We start from the raw sequence: 15,393 nt of genomic DNA, 5'->3' as shown, positions 1-15,393 counted from the left end.
GAGGTGTGACCATGTACGTTTTGTCCCAGACTAACCTGTGTGCAGCAGACTGGATGATGCTGGCCTGAGTGGTCTAAGCGGAGACAGGCCAGGTTCAGAAAAGGTCTCTCCTGTCATTCACAGACTCAGAATGTCAGTGACAGAAGACAGAGCAGCACAGTGACAGAGTGCTGGCCTGGGATCTTGAGTCTGTGTGACTCTGAAGCAGTCATTTTTCCTCTCTGACCCACAGTCTCTTCACCTGGACTCTGAGAGGTTCAACTAGGTGACCTCCACTTCTAAAACGAGTCATCCATCCTTGTCTTGGATTCCTTCTTCCCCGACCTCCAGCCCCATTATACAGGACTGCTCTGTGTGGCCTTTGTACTTCTTAATTCCCCAACTGGAGAAGGCATTTGCAGGTATCTGCTCCTTGAGCAATACAAGTCAGGGGCAGGGGGCTCTGCAGAACAAGGGGAGTTAACCAGACAACCAGTGACTCTGGCAGGGCCAGCACAAGCCTAGCACAGGGCAGGCACCCAGGTGAGCTACAGACACACCTGCTTAGTCTGGAAGAGGGTTGCTCCCAATGGCCCTGGGGCAGGAGTGAAGAGTAGGAGCACTTTGGTACCTACCTGGCAAGGTGAAGGCCAAAGCAAGCAGCACCCTCACAAGCCTGGCAGAAATCATCTGCAGAGAAGCAGGAGAAATGAGCTGGTGACCACTGTCCACACAGATGGCTGCTGGTGTGTGCTACTTTCTCTTCATGAAGTGGGAAGAACATTTTTTAAGCGAGAGAAAATATTAATGCTTATTGGCCCATGTTTGCCTGAACATGGAGTGCTTTCCCCTACTCCACCCCACCCCCCAAAAAAACCTTGGCCAGGGCCAGGCCCAAGAGTAGCAATCACTATGAGCCAGGCCCCCCCAGCATGCTTTCCCAAGCAGCAGTCTCAGAACCAGGCAGAGGAGGAGGGCTCTGCCTTCTCTGTACGCCTCCAGGCCAGCCTGACCTCTCTCATTTCCTTGCATGCCTGCAGAAGGTAAGAGCCAGTGTGCACCTAACTCCTTCCTGTCTCTCCATTCTCCACACTTGGCAGCAAACTGGGGGTTGGAACTGTCTTATGCTTTTGTTCCTACCCTGACACCCCAACTTGGAGAACACTTAGGGATGACGGACATTTCTAGGCAGTCACCACACAGTACCACGAGCACCTCACTCATCTCCATTCCCAGCACCCAGGAAATGTTCACACAGTGTTTGTTGAGTCAATCTGACAGATGCAGAGGAGCCCAGTAGCCCTGGGCCTGGACAAGGGTGCCCATGGTGCGGCCCACCAGAGGGGGCTGGCAATTGACCCTGGCTGGCAAAGCATACCCCATGTCCCTTAGGGCCCCTGCCACACCATCTCCTCTGGAAAAGTTGCTAAATTAAGTGCAGTCTGTCACTTGAGATTCACTGGGGGTGACTCCTTTCCTACTCAATGTCCCATTAGGCCAAACAAAGAGAAATAAACCCAGTCTGTTAATTTATCTGTGGAAGGAACACTTTGATGTCAGTTATGGTCAAGTCTTGGTCCCAAAGCAGGTGTCCTCTCCTGTAGCCTCTCCGCACACAGGCACATCAGGCTGCTCCCAGTAAGGATCAGAGTAGTACAAGCAGTAAAGCCCAGGCAGGAGCAGAGGCAGCCACAGGACACCCCAGAGGCAAAGGGGAGGAGGGGAATTAGAATGGTCCCTGGCTTTGAATCACCCTCTAAACAAAGCCTGTCTAGACTAGGGAGTAAGAATCCCAGCTCCTGAGAGGGAGGGATCAGTCCTGATCTTTATCCCACAACCAAGCCAGCTGTCCTCCCAGAAGGCCATACCTTGCCCTGCAAATGGGACTGCAGGTGTCTCCAAGGTGCTTGGAAAACTCAGCCACACAGTGGTGCCGCCAGCCCTAGGCCATGATCCCCCGCAGCTGCTGCTTTGACGGGACTGCTGCAGTTCTGCCCTGGCTTGCTGCTCAGTGACCCAGGGGCTGCAGACTTCCCGCAGCCAGGCAGATAAAGCCCAAGTTGTGACGTCCACCAACCCCCCCTTTCCCACCACAATAGCTGTGAACTACCACACACGGGACTGGCCTCCTCTTAATGACCAAGAGGAAACAATGAACGGAAATGGTATTAGAGACACCTCCAAGCTGATAGGGCTTTGAACAGTTTGGTGGGAGACCTCTTGGCAGCTGCCATAATGAGCTGCCTTACCCTCCCCATGCCCCCCAACACCCGGTCCCTGGTTCTCCCCATACAGATGGAATGACCGGGCAGGCTGGTCAGGCAAGGCAGAAATCCAAACCAGATCAACAAGCTTTGGGATCCAGTTTCCAATGCCAGATTTCAGGGAAATTTAGAAAATACCTCAACCTGAGCCAATTTAGCCGCCATATCTGGCGGAAGGAGAGAACTAATGCTTCCTGTCCATGTTAGGTATGAATGATCCAGTCCTGGTCTCTGACAAAAATAGTCCGTTTGGGGCCTGGCCAGGGTTAATGGACAAGTCAAAGATGAGGGGCCCCGTCATAAGTCCAGGCCTTTGTGAAATGATGGCCAGGATGGTTTAATTCTAATAGTCCTCCCAAAGATTCTTCCACCACTCAGCCCCTGATCTTAGACACACACACACTGTCACACCACACACACACACACCAATTACATACCATACACACTACACAGACACATACTACACCACACCACACCACACACAGACACACAAAACACACAGACACACCACATACACACACCAAATTCACCACACACACACACACACCATGCACACAGACACTACACTACACACACCGCGTGCCACACAGACACACACACACACACACACCAGTCCTTCTCAACCTCCAATTTCCAAGAGCCTAATTTTCAACATTATCTGCTAAATTCATTCCTTCAGAAAGAGGCAGCCCATAAAATAGGGGAGGAAGGTGACTCTCATGGTGGGATCTAGGCACGACAGCAGGCAGCCTAAGACTTAGTTAGGTAAGGAAGCACACCTCATTGCTTCTCGTGTGATGCCACCTGCCCTAAGACTTTGGGAGACCATTATGTCCCCACGCATATCCTCCACACTCCGCCACTCCCCTTGCCAACCCAGGAGAGGAAGATGAACGTCCCCAAGAAAGAAATGGTAGAAAGGGGAGAACTGGCATTATATAGCAGAAAACATACTTAAGAATTTCCATTTCCAGCTTTTTTAAAAACTGGGTTACCTGAAAATTCATCTACTACAAGATATCTTGAAATGCTATGTTCAATAGGACAAATGATCTTTAAGTGCACCACTAAAACGGGAGGAAAATAATGAGTATCTCCAAGAATCAAGGAGGAAAAGGGGCCCAAATGAGCAGGAAGCAGTGCAGGCCTATGTGGTTAGCTATTCTTGGTTCCCTCCAGGCCGGAGGCCCAGCCTTGCAAGAACAGGAAATGAGGCTTTGAGCCCAACTCAGGAAGAGCCCTGGAACAAGACTCCTGCAAAAAGTGGACACCCTTGAAGGGAACCACCTTCCAAACGGTGGACTAGGAGAAAAATTCAGCCAACAACATAGAAAATAAGGAACTTGTCTGTCTCCACCTGTTTTGGAGGTGGGAAAATTAATTTCTCTAGAATTTGTAGCCATGGGCTTGTACTCATGTAGGTTTCAGGTTCGCATTGACATTACCTCATGGCCCAGAAACTCCCAAGCCGAGATGGTGACACCGCAGTTAGTCTGAGGTCAGTAGCTGGGGTTTCTGGAAGAGACAAGCACAAATCTATCGCTCTTTCGTTTTCCCGTTTTTACTTTTATTAGCATTTATTTTATGCTGAACTTACTCCCGGGCCATAAATTTTTGTTTCTTAGTTTCTTCTGGGATACCTTTTTCTTCTGTGCAACTTCATCTTCTGTTTTAGGAACAACCTGCTCTTTTTCAGGCAGGGTCACTCAATGTGGCACAGGGAGCTCGTGTGTGGGTTACTCTGCCCACGGGCTCTGTTAAATTCTACGCTGCATCTTGGGAGCTTTGTGTCCCTGGATGTGCTCACTGACCAGAGAATCTACACCTAAACCCTTAATTAAGTTCAGCATTACTCTCTGAGTTTTTGAGCATGTGCAGCAAAAACTCAGCACTCTTTTTGGGCCACCGACCCTGTGTCCAGCCCCACTGTTTGGCCTGGGCACATCTACCATCTCCACCATTGTATCGACGGAATGGGACACGTTGTTTCTTTAAAGTGACATCTTTCAGATACTTGGTGGCTTTTCAAATATGCATACCCTTGATGGCCTGGGCAGTTTCATGAGTGTTCTTAAAGGGAACACAAAGGTTTGAACCTCTTGATTTGCATGATTTTGTGAGGTTTTCTGGGTCAAGTGAATAGTGAACCATCTTCAGAGGTCATCTCTGGTCTCTTTCAGGAGAGCGCATAAATCTATCTTAAAGGAGAAAGTTTCTTCCCAGGTCACATATGACACCCACAGATAAAGCTCTCTAGAGGATGAATTCAAAATTGAAGATTTTAAAACACTTGAGAAAACAATTCACCGTGAACAAGAATAAGCAGCCACAACCAAAAGCAGGATTAGATCCCCCAGGAACATCAGATAAGTTGATCAGATAGTGATGAAAAAATAAGAGTGTTTAAAATTATCATAAAGAGCAGGATTTGAAAACATAGAATAAGAAGACATCACGAGAAAAGAACAGGAAGACTTGAAAAACAACTTTTAGAAATGCAGATATATAGTAAATTAATTGAAAAATTCAAATACAAGCACTAGACATTTCTACAGAAAAGTTTGCTGGAAGGTAGAACTAAGGAAATTATTCAAAGAGATGAGATGAAAAAAATGAGAGACATATTAAGAGACATGATAAAATGAGGAAATCCAAAGAGAAGTGGTGAGAAATATATATATATTTACATATTTACATTACATATATTTATATATAAATTATATACATATATATGATTATATATTATATTTTATATTTTTTATAAAATTATAAAATATGTAAATATATATAACTATAAAATATATATAATACTAGATGCAGTGCCTTAGCTTGACTGCCCCCGGAAGCAGGCCGTGGGAATTTTAGGCCTGCAGATGACTTATTCGGGAGAACAGGAAACACTGGCAGGGAAGTGGGGACACGATAGGGGGTAAAGAAAGCAGCCAGTGAAGCATGTTTACTAAGCAAGCCACCACATGGGTCACTGAGCTGAATCCCATGAAGAAAGTCTGGCAAAGGGGTAAGACAGTTGCCTCAGAGTCACCCCACTCTTAGGTTGAGCGGGCAGCGGTGCTTCTACACCTGCACCGGTCATTAACTGTCAAGGGCTGCTCCTGCGGGCGTTAACTCCTCAACACGTCTGGCCCGTGGGCACAAAGGTGCAGACACTGTCATCCGCAACAAACACATGAAGAGCGAAGGGCCCAGGGACGTGGGAGGGTAACTGTAGCGTTTGCTCTACCTAGTGAAATTAAGTCACTTTTTCGGAAAAACAACAGGGTGTTTAACATTAACAGTCCTTTCTGAAAGCACCTTAAAGAAGTTACTTCAGGAAGAGGGAAATTAAACCCACGTAGAAAATACCAAAAGAAGAGGTAAACAAAAAATTCTGGGGTAAACATGAGCAGGCTGAGATTGCATAAACATAACGATAATGATGATAAATTGGAGAGTTAAAAAAAGAAGATGGAACCAAAACACCAGAGAGCGATAGCCCCTAACTGGAGGCAGGACGGGAGTGAAAGTGTGCTAAGGTCCTGGTGTTGCTCAGAAGAAAGAACGAGGGGATCGCTCTGGAACTGGTTGAGGCTAGAAGGCATAGTAAAACTCTGAGAGGCTACTAAGAGAACAGAATTGGATGTACCTGTTCCAAACAATTGGGGGAAAACAGGAAATAAGGAAACCTGGGTAGACCTGGGAGAAAACATGGAGAAAGCAGGACAAATAGCGTAAATAATGTAATAAAAATCTAACCATTAGTTAACAGCAATAAAAAGTAAGCGATTATCCAATTAGTTGTCTTTCGAAAGACACACGATTCAGCAATGTTCAAGAGACAGGCTTAAAACCTAAAGACAAACAACGTAAGGAGAAAAGAGGAAAAGGCAAATGACCAGCAAGAGAAAGCTGAGTACATCACTACCAGACAAAACAGACCATAGGAGAAAAGTCAGTATTAGACACAAACGGGATAAAAGATGATGAAAAGACGAGTGCCCCGGGAAGATATAATTAAAGATTTATAGGTCTTCATAATAGAAGCTCAAAATGTATAAAGAAAAATTATTAAATTATAAGGCAAAGCAGAGAAAGCTTTGAGTAAATGTCAACAACATTCACTTATGGAAAACAAGCAAACAAAAATATCTTAGTAACCTGCAAAGAGAAGGGAAGGTCCTTGCCCTGAGAAATAGAGCGAACTTCACAAGTAGGGTGAAATAGAGGCCACTTTCCCTGCTAAAGCCAGGACGAGACAAAGATGGGCAATATCATCACTGCTAGTCAACACTGGAACAGATGTCCAGGCCAGGACAGGAAAAAAGCAAAGCAAAGAAAACATAAGGTATGCAGCTTCTAAAGGAAAAAGCAGTCATTACCTGAAGTCATTTCCCTGTCTACATAGGGAAATACCAGAGAATTCTACGTAAAAGAATCTACATAAGAGAATTCTATGCAAGAGAATCTTATGAGTCAGCAGTTCATTAAAACAGGATTAATTTTTTAAATCTATTGTGTTTCTGTATAATTATAAAATGCAATCTTTAAAGTGTCCTGTTAGTAAAACAACAAATATAATAAAATTCGCATAACATTAGATGCAGAAAATCATAAATTTTGTTGCAAGACATTACAGAAAACCCAATGGGAAGTTACATTGTGTTCATATTAAGTCATAATATTGTAAATTTACCAATTATCCCCAAATTAGTCTACATATCAAATGCAATAATAAAATGTAACAGGGTTTTTCATGAAATTGGGTAATTTTATCAAAAATCCATATGGAAACAAAAGATTAAGAATAGCTCAGACAATTTAAAATTTAAGATTGTCAATAACAAACAAAAATGGCTATTATAAAAAACGACAAAAAATAAGTGCTAATGAGGAGGTGGAGAATAGGGAACCCTTGTGCACTATTTTTTTTAGATTTTTTTTTTATTTATTTTTACAGAGAGGGGAAGGGAGAAAAAAAGATGGGGAGAGAAACACCAATGTGTGGCTGCCTCTCATGCAACCCCCACCAGAGACTCAGCCCACAACACACGCACGAGCCCCAACCGGGAATCGAACCGGCAACCTTTTGGTTCGCAGGCTGGTACTCAATCCACTGAGCCATACCAGCCAAGGCCCCTTGTGCACTATTGTTGGAACATAAATTGGTGTGCCACTGTAGAAAATAAAATAGAGGTTTCTCAGAAAATTAAAAAATAGAACTACCATGTGAATCAGCAATTTCACTTCTGGGTATCTCCCTGAAGGAAACAAAAACACTAACTCTAAAAGACATGCATCCCACCCTGACTGGTGTAGCTCAGTGTCTTCCCACAAACTGAGGGGTCACCAGTTCCATCCCCAGTCAGGGCACACGCCTAGGATGTGAGCCAGGTCCCCATTTGGGGGCATGCAAGAGGCAACCGATGGATGTTTCTCTTCCTTTCTCCCTCCCTTCCCCTCTCTCTAAAAATAAATAAATAAAATCTTTTTTAAAAAAAGATAAATGCACCCCATGTTCACTGCAGCATTATTTACAGTAGCCAAGATATGGAGACAACTTAAGTGTCCATCAACAAATGAGTGAATAAAGAAAATGTGGTACATATGTACAATGGAATATTATTCAGCTATAAAAAAAAGAATGAAATCTTGTCATTTGCAACAACATGAATGGACCTTGATGGCATGATACTAAGTGAAATAGTCAGACAAAGACAAATGCTACATGATCTCACATGTGGACTCTAAAAATAAAAGTAAAATAAAAACTGAACTCATGGATACATGGGACAGATTGGATAAAAGGTACAAACTAAATAAGTGAGTCATGGATACAATCTACAGCATGTTGACTACAGTTAATACTGGGTTGTATATTTAAAAGTTGCTGAGAGTAAATGTTTAAAATTCTCATAACAAGAAAAAAGAATTTTGTAACTAGGTGTGATAGTAAATGTTAACTAGACTTACTGTGGTGAGCATTTCACTATGTATACAAATATTCAAATCATTACATTGTACACCTGAAACAAATACAATATTATATGTCAGTTATATCTAATTTTTTTAGAGAATTCTAAGTGGACAAACAACCCAGTGGCCACAGATAGGTGACATGGAAAGGTAGTTCACAGAAAAGGAAAAACCCCGGTTGGCCAGTAAACATATGAAAAATCATTCAACTTCACTGATCACCAGGGAAATCCAAAATAAAACCTCAGTCAGTTATCTTCCCATCAGATTGGCAAGGATGTGGGGCTGCTGGAACCATGTGCTGTTGTCAGGACAAATGGTATATTGCTTTGGAGAAAAACATGGAAATAGCTATTAAACTTAAATATGCTCTTCCCCACGTGCACAATGCAACTGGCACAGAACGTTCGCTGTAGCAGCAAAGGGAATTCACAAAAACACGTAAACAACCTAAACACACTTCAACCACAGGAGTAAACAAGTCAGGGCTCATTCATCCTATGAAATCCCAAATAGTAGTTAAAGAATCATCTAGGCTATGCATACCAACACGGATAAATCCCAAAAATAATGGTGAGCAAAAAAACTGAAGCAAGTATCCGAGGATTTCTACAGCATGGTAGCATATGTCAACTTAAAGATCATGTAAAATAAAACCGTACTAACTATTGCTTACAAACATGTGTAATTGCAGGAAAAGTAAACATGCGTGCAGCGATAACTGCTAAATGCAGGCTAGAGCTCTCTCTAGGTAGGAAGATGCAGGGATCCAGAGAGTGGTACCCAGGGGCTTATACCCCTCTGGGTATGTTTTATTTATTTAATAATTGCAAAAATACGAGGCAACTATGGAAACATGTTAAGATGGGACCAAAGTGGCTGGGACATGGATATTTTATATTATCCTCCCTAGTTTTCTATATGGTTGAAATTTGCACTTAAAAGACACAGTCCAGAAGCCAGTGACCTGGCATGTTGCCTTAAAACAAATTCCTAGATGTCAAAAGAGAAAAAAAAATGGCTGGGTCAAAAGGCCCCCAAATTGTTAAGACTTTTATACATCCTGCCAAGAATTATACCAATTTCCCTTCTGTAGCATTTTTTTTATTGTTGTGGACTGAATGTTTGTGCCCCCCCTCAACAAAAATTCATGTGTTGAAGCTCTAACACCCAACATGATAGTATTAAGAGTGGGGGCCTTTCAGAGGTAATTAAGATTAAATGAGGTCATGAGGCGGGGCTCCCATGATGGGAGTAGTTCCCTTGTAAGAAGAGGAAGAGACACCTGAGTTTTCTCTTGGCCACGGGGACACATGAAGAAGGCAATCGTCTACAAGCCATAAAGCGGACCCTCCCAAAGAACTGAATCTGCAAGCACTTTGAAATTGGCCTTCCAGCCTCCAGGACTATGAGAAATAAATGTCTTTTGTTCCAATCTATGGGGTTTTGTTATAGCAACCTGAGCTGACAATGACAGTCATGTCTTTATTGTTTGATCATTTAATTCGCAAACACTGGCATAAGCTTGTTGTTTTAATATACGTCCTTTTAATTATTGGGGAAGGCTTCCTAATATTGCCCATTTTTATTTCTTCTTTTGAGAATTTCCTGCTCGTGTCTTTAGCTTATTTTCAACAGAGATGTTTATCTTTTCCTATTGATTTGTAAAAGCTCTTTATAGGTTAAGATCATATTCTTTAGTTCCCACAATAATATGTGAATGTTTTTCTCAGTTCTGCCCTTTAATTTGTATTGATTCTGGGTTGTTTTTTTGTGTATAGGAGTTGGGAGAATTGTGTAACATTCTTTTAGGGACGGGGGGTGGGGGTTAGGAGACACAGGTGCAAAATAAAAGCACGAAACACAAAGTGAAGGAAAGGATTCACAGTGAAAAGTCGATCTCCCTTCCGCCCAGGTGAATAACCACTGTCCCAGTTTGCCCTGAACTGAAGGACTTTTGGGGACATGGGATTTTCATTACTAAAACTGGGACAGTTCTCGGCAACTGGGGCAGCTGGCCACCCTCCCAGCCCCTTAGTTTCCTTCTCAGAGGCAATACTGTTACCAGTTTCTTCGGTAGCCTTCCAAAGATATTATAAAAGTTTTAAACATTTATCTTCAAATCTGAACGTGAATCATAGTCTATAAACCTGCATTTGCCAATTTTGTCACATCACTTTGTTTTCTTTAAATTAAATTAAACCTAACCTTCTTCACGGGCAGGATGACACAGAATCTAGGGGGTTATGGAGGACTCAGAAAACAAAACCGAAGATCTCCGATCTTTGGTCCACCCTCTTGCTGCTTCCTCTTTCCCAAGCGCACATGACTCCTTTCAAGTTTAGCAACTTCCAGGCCCTGTTGGCAGGACCTCTGGTTCCAGCAGCCTCTGGCTGCCCAGGCCTCTGCTTCAGCTCCATCGTGAGCACCAAGCAGGCGCAGCCCAAGTGCAGGAACACCACCAGAGGAAGGCAGCAGGGTGAGCCAGGAGCCCTACCTCTTCCATTACCAGCGCCTCATCTTCTTGAGACTCACACCCAATAGTCCACGCACTTAACTACCTCCTGGGCCCCTGTGGTTCACATGCTCACCCTGACACCGCCATGCACCCCAGAATGGCTGCCCATCACCCACTGGTGTCGCTTCCCAGACACCTCCTGTGCTCAGCTGCCTTGGCTCCACTGTCTGAAATGCCTTCCCTCTCCTCTCAGTCCTCTCTGCTATTCACCTTTTCAGGACCCTCCCCTATCCTGCAGAGAAAGATTTGGTCATCTGCTTCCTATACATTTTTCCACTCGACCTTCCTGCATTAGCTTCCTGGGGCTGCTATAACAAATCTCCACAAACCAGGTGGCTTAAAATAACAGAAAAGTGTTCTCTCCTGATTCTGTAGAAATCTGAAGTCAAGGTGCCAGCAGGGCCATGCTTCCTCCTGGGCCCCTAAGAGGAAGAGCTTCCTGGCCTCCTCTAGCTTCTGGTGGCTCTAGACATTCCTGGGCTTGTGGTGGCAACACTCCAGTCTCTGCCTCCGTCTTCACATGGTCTTGTCCTCTTCACCCTGTGTGTCTCCCTTCTGTGTCTCTTGTAAGGACTCTTGTCATTGAACTTAGGGCCCACCTAAGTAATGTAGGATTATCTCATCTTGAGATCCTTGACTTAATGACATCTGCAAAGGCCCATCTTCCAAACAAGATCACATTCACAGGTTCTAGGGGTGAGAATGTGGACCTCCCTTTAAGGGGGCACCATTTAACCCACTACGCCTCCTAACAACCCTTCATCTGAGTCTGGATGCCAAGACTTAGACTTAGTCCTTGCAGAAGATTACACCATTACAAAAAGGCAGCCAACACCTGACCCCACTTCCATCCAATGCCAAGTCCGTGTATTTTCCCACTAAACCTGTGACTCACTTCCTCCCTCACTCGTCCCCCACTTTTCTGAGTAGAGAACACTTCCCGGCCTTTCAGCCAGGCCTGGATGTTTCTGGTGACGCTCGTCTTGCATCTTCCCATTTAAGTCTTATCTCCTAGTGTTTGCTCTCTTGGAACAAGGACCATGCTTTATTCATCCTTGTATCTTCCAAAGTGCCTGGCATGGAGCATGACACAAATCGGCACTCCAGAAATTCCTGTTGAACTCCCTGTGGTGTCTAATGGGCATGTAATACCAACACGTCACCCCAGAGTGGAAACTGCCAAAAAAGAATTGCTCAACACCTGAGGAAGCTGTCAGCTGCTCTCAGCACAGAGGTTAAAAATGAAAACAACGCAAAACTCATGCATTACTGTGGTCAGGGAGAAATTGCACAGAGTAAGTCACAGGACTGCCCTGTTAGGGAACAGTGACCTCAGACCAGGGCTACGCACCCATTTTGGCATATCTGCTACGACACCGCAGCACTGCCTATTTCTATCTTAGCACAGTACAACACCCTACCTGGGATGGAGACTATTTTCTCTAAATACGGGAGAACACAGATGAATACAGCTGAGATCTGATCTGCTAAGAGAGCTGCAGAAACCAACAAGGCCGTGGAGGTGTGGCCTTGAGTCACACTGTCACCACAAAGACCATCTTCTTAAGGAAACCCCAAGTCAGAGGCCAAGCCATCAAGTTTTCCATTTGACAGTTTAAGTCCAGTGATTTTAATGAAGTATTTTATACATAAATTGGAATTGACCAATTAGTAAATTTGAAAATTGCCTGGGGAGCCTCTTCTGAGTGAGTATTTCCACTGAGGTTGTTGGTCTTCCTGGGATTAAATCAAGTTCTTTTATAGAAAAGCACATGATTTGAAATGCAAGTGTACATGTTACCCAACAGCCCTGAGCTGCGTGAGTGTCTGAGCCACATTTATGTATGCAGCCTGAGCCTAACCGTTGGCCCGATGCTGCAACAGCCCAGCACACGTCCCCTCTATCGTGACCTGTGGTGACCTCTCCCTCCTATGACTTTGTAGTATTCATTTGGCAATGACTCACAAGATGTCTTTTAGCAATTTTTGTATATTTTTATAAATATGTGATGGGCCGATGCCTTATCTCCCTAATCAGACCACCAGTTCCATGAAAACAGGAATGGAATTTTGAAAGCAGCCTGCCTTCCCAAACTACACCCCACCTCCAGCCAGACTTGGGGCCAGGACCCTTAAGAAAATGACCCTCCAAATCACTGTGCCTCCAGTCACCCTGCCTCACACCCTGGCTTCCTACCTCGGGTTGTGGTGCATGGGATGTATAAGTATTCCCAAGGCAGAGAGTAGCCTGCAGCCTTACACCACGGACAAGGGGTTCCACACCTACAGCCCGCTCTGTAGCGATTTCTTAAATAATCATACAGAGGGGATGCTAGGAGTCTCCAAGCAGTGCTGGAAGGTCACTGGGACAGCAGGCACCTTCATCCAGGATGATGGGTGGGGAAGGCTTTAGGAAGGGGAGGAATTTGAACTGGCCTGGCTAGGATGGGTAGAATAATTTTTTAATAATTATAAGTCCTTTTTTATTATCATAAAGTAATATGTGGTCATTGTAGAGGGAAAAAAGGATGGACAAATGGAAATAAGAAAATAAAAATCACTCCCTTAATGTTACTACCCAGAAACAAGCACCATCAACAGTTTAGCATGTTACTTTCCTCTTTTTAAGAAATGTACATACAATATAATTTTAAATAAAATCATCCTATACAGAGGGTTCTGTAATGTGTTATTTTGTTTTTGGATTTATTATTTCTTTCAATTCATTAATACTTTTGTATTTTTTTGCTTTTGTTTACTGTGCAATATTTCATATTATAATATTCACAATTTATGTAATCAGTTCCATATTGTTGGATGTTTACTTTGGTTGGTTCTAATTTTTCTTTTTATTAACAATGCTACAATGACCATCTCTGAAGCTTTATCTATGCATGACCCTGAGGATTATTTCCACAGTAAGAAATTCCTACATGAGGAATTTCTGCATGCATAGTCAGCCACATTTTAAAGCTCAGTAAGATTTTGAAAGGTGAAATGAGAACAAAGGGCATTCCAGATGTAAAGAAAGAAGTGAAGGCATAGAGGCAGGAAGTTCTGGGCATGTGAAGATAAATAAATCACTAAATGGACTGATAGTTAAAGCATGTACAGTTAGCTAATGGGAGATAAGACAAGAAAGAGTGGTAAGAGAATTTGCCAAGGACCTTGAGCCAGGGTGAGGGGTTTGCATTTACCCAGCAGACTCTGGATGAAATAGTCTGGCTGTAGTTGACCTGGATTTAGAGGGGTCAGATGGATGAAGGGGAACCTACTGGCTAGGTGGCTAATTGCCTTTTCCAGAAGAGGCACAATGAGGACCTGAAGGGGTCCATGGGTTTAAGAAGTGAAAAGTAGTTACAGCCAATCACATAATGACCCAAAGACATCCACATCCTAATCTCTAAAACCTATGAATGTCATTTTACATGCAAAAGAGACTTTGTAGATGTGATTAAGTTAAAGCTATGGAGATGAAGGACTTACCCTGAATTATATACTGGGTGAACCTAGTCTAATCACTAGGGTCCTTATTTGAGGAGGCGGGAGAGGCAGTCAGGGAAGGAGATGTGATTACAGAAGCAGAGGTTGGAGTGGTAGGGGCCACAAGCCAAGGAACGCATGCAGGCAGCCTCTAGAAGCTAGAAAAGGCAAGGAGCCGATTCTCCCCTAGGACCTGCAGAAGGAACACAGCTCTGCCAACACCTTGGTTTTGACCCACTTCAGACTTCTGACCTCCAGAACTGTAAGATAGTAAGTTTGTGTTGTTTTAAGCCACCACATTTGTGGCAATGGGTTACAGCAGCTATTGGAAACTTAAATATGGGCAGAGACAACATGCCACACAGCCCTGCTCTCATGGAAGGTGTTTCAAGGCAGTTTTGCTAACTTAGCATTAAGAGGACAATAACTGCTATAAGGTTCAAGGAAAAGGGATCCCTGTGGGCCAAGGTTTAAGGGCCTCTAGAGCCAGGCTTGAAAGGTGAACCGATGCAGAGGCTAAGCACATGTGGGAAGATGCGGTTGTTGGAGGTACCTGGACATGGCTGCCCAGAGGCAGGGAGACAGATGAGTTAACCTCTGCCTGCCTGTGAGTAAGTTCTCCAAGGTGCAACAACTAATGCAAACACAAAAGAACCTCACGGGAGGAAAGATTCTTAGCAGGGTTCATCTTTGCCTTCTCCTTCTGCTTTTGTAGCATCTCTTTTTCTATGTGAACTCCACAGGAAAGGGAGCTTTCTTGGCAGTGCACTCCAACTAAACACACCAGATTTCCCAAGCCAGGCTACCAGCTCCCATCGCATACTGCCAGCACCTTGGCAAAAGGGAAGCCATCGCCTTCCACTTCCTGTCTTCTAGGGGCACAGACATACGTGGGCAAAACAGGATGCTCACTTCTTCCTTCATGACCGTAATCACGGTGATGACGTGCTTGTGGTACAATGTCAAAAGGACGGCACAACTTCTGACTGATCTTCCCATGTTCTCCAGAATGGTGGCACACATTATTGCTGCCATAGAGTCGGAGAGGAGAGTTCAGACCACTCTGTCATGTGGAATTCCGGGTCCTAGAAGCACAGTAGGATTCCTGAACCCAGAATCACTATTCCAGGACCTGGGTTCTAAGCTTACAGGAAGAAAGCTATAACAGTTCTAAATTTC

General features: G+C 44.0%; 1 protein-coding gene across 1 annotated transcript in view; it reads right to left on the bottom strand.

The window, feature by feature from the left end:
* Nucleotides 1-2,063, bottom strand: part of VWF (von Willebrand factor) — a 120,827-nt gene extending 118,764 nt beyond the window's left edge. The window contains exons 1-2 of the mRNA XM_024579257.4: nt 1,848-2,063; nt 615-669 (exon numbers count right to left, since the gene is read on the bottom strand). Of these exons, the coding sequence (XP_024435025.2) occupies nt 615-669 (55 nt within the window). The 5' untranslated portion in view covers nt 1,848-2,063. The remainder of the gene's footprint in view (nt 1-614; nt 670-1,847) is intronic.
* Between the last annotated feature and the right edge of the window lie 13,330 nt (nt 2,064-15,393).

The sequence above is a fragment of the Desmodus rotundus genome, chromosome 3, assembly GCF_022682495.2.
Source record: "Desmodus rotundus isolate HL8 chromosome 3, HLdesRot8A.1, whole genome shotgun sequence".
Taxonomy (NCBI): Eukaryota; Metazoa; Chordata; class Mammalia; order Chiroptera; family Phyllostomidae; genus Desmodus; species Desmodus rotundus.
This window is presented reverse-complemented; position numbering and strand designations above follow the sequence as displayed.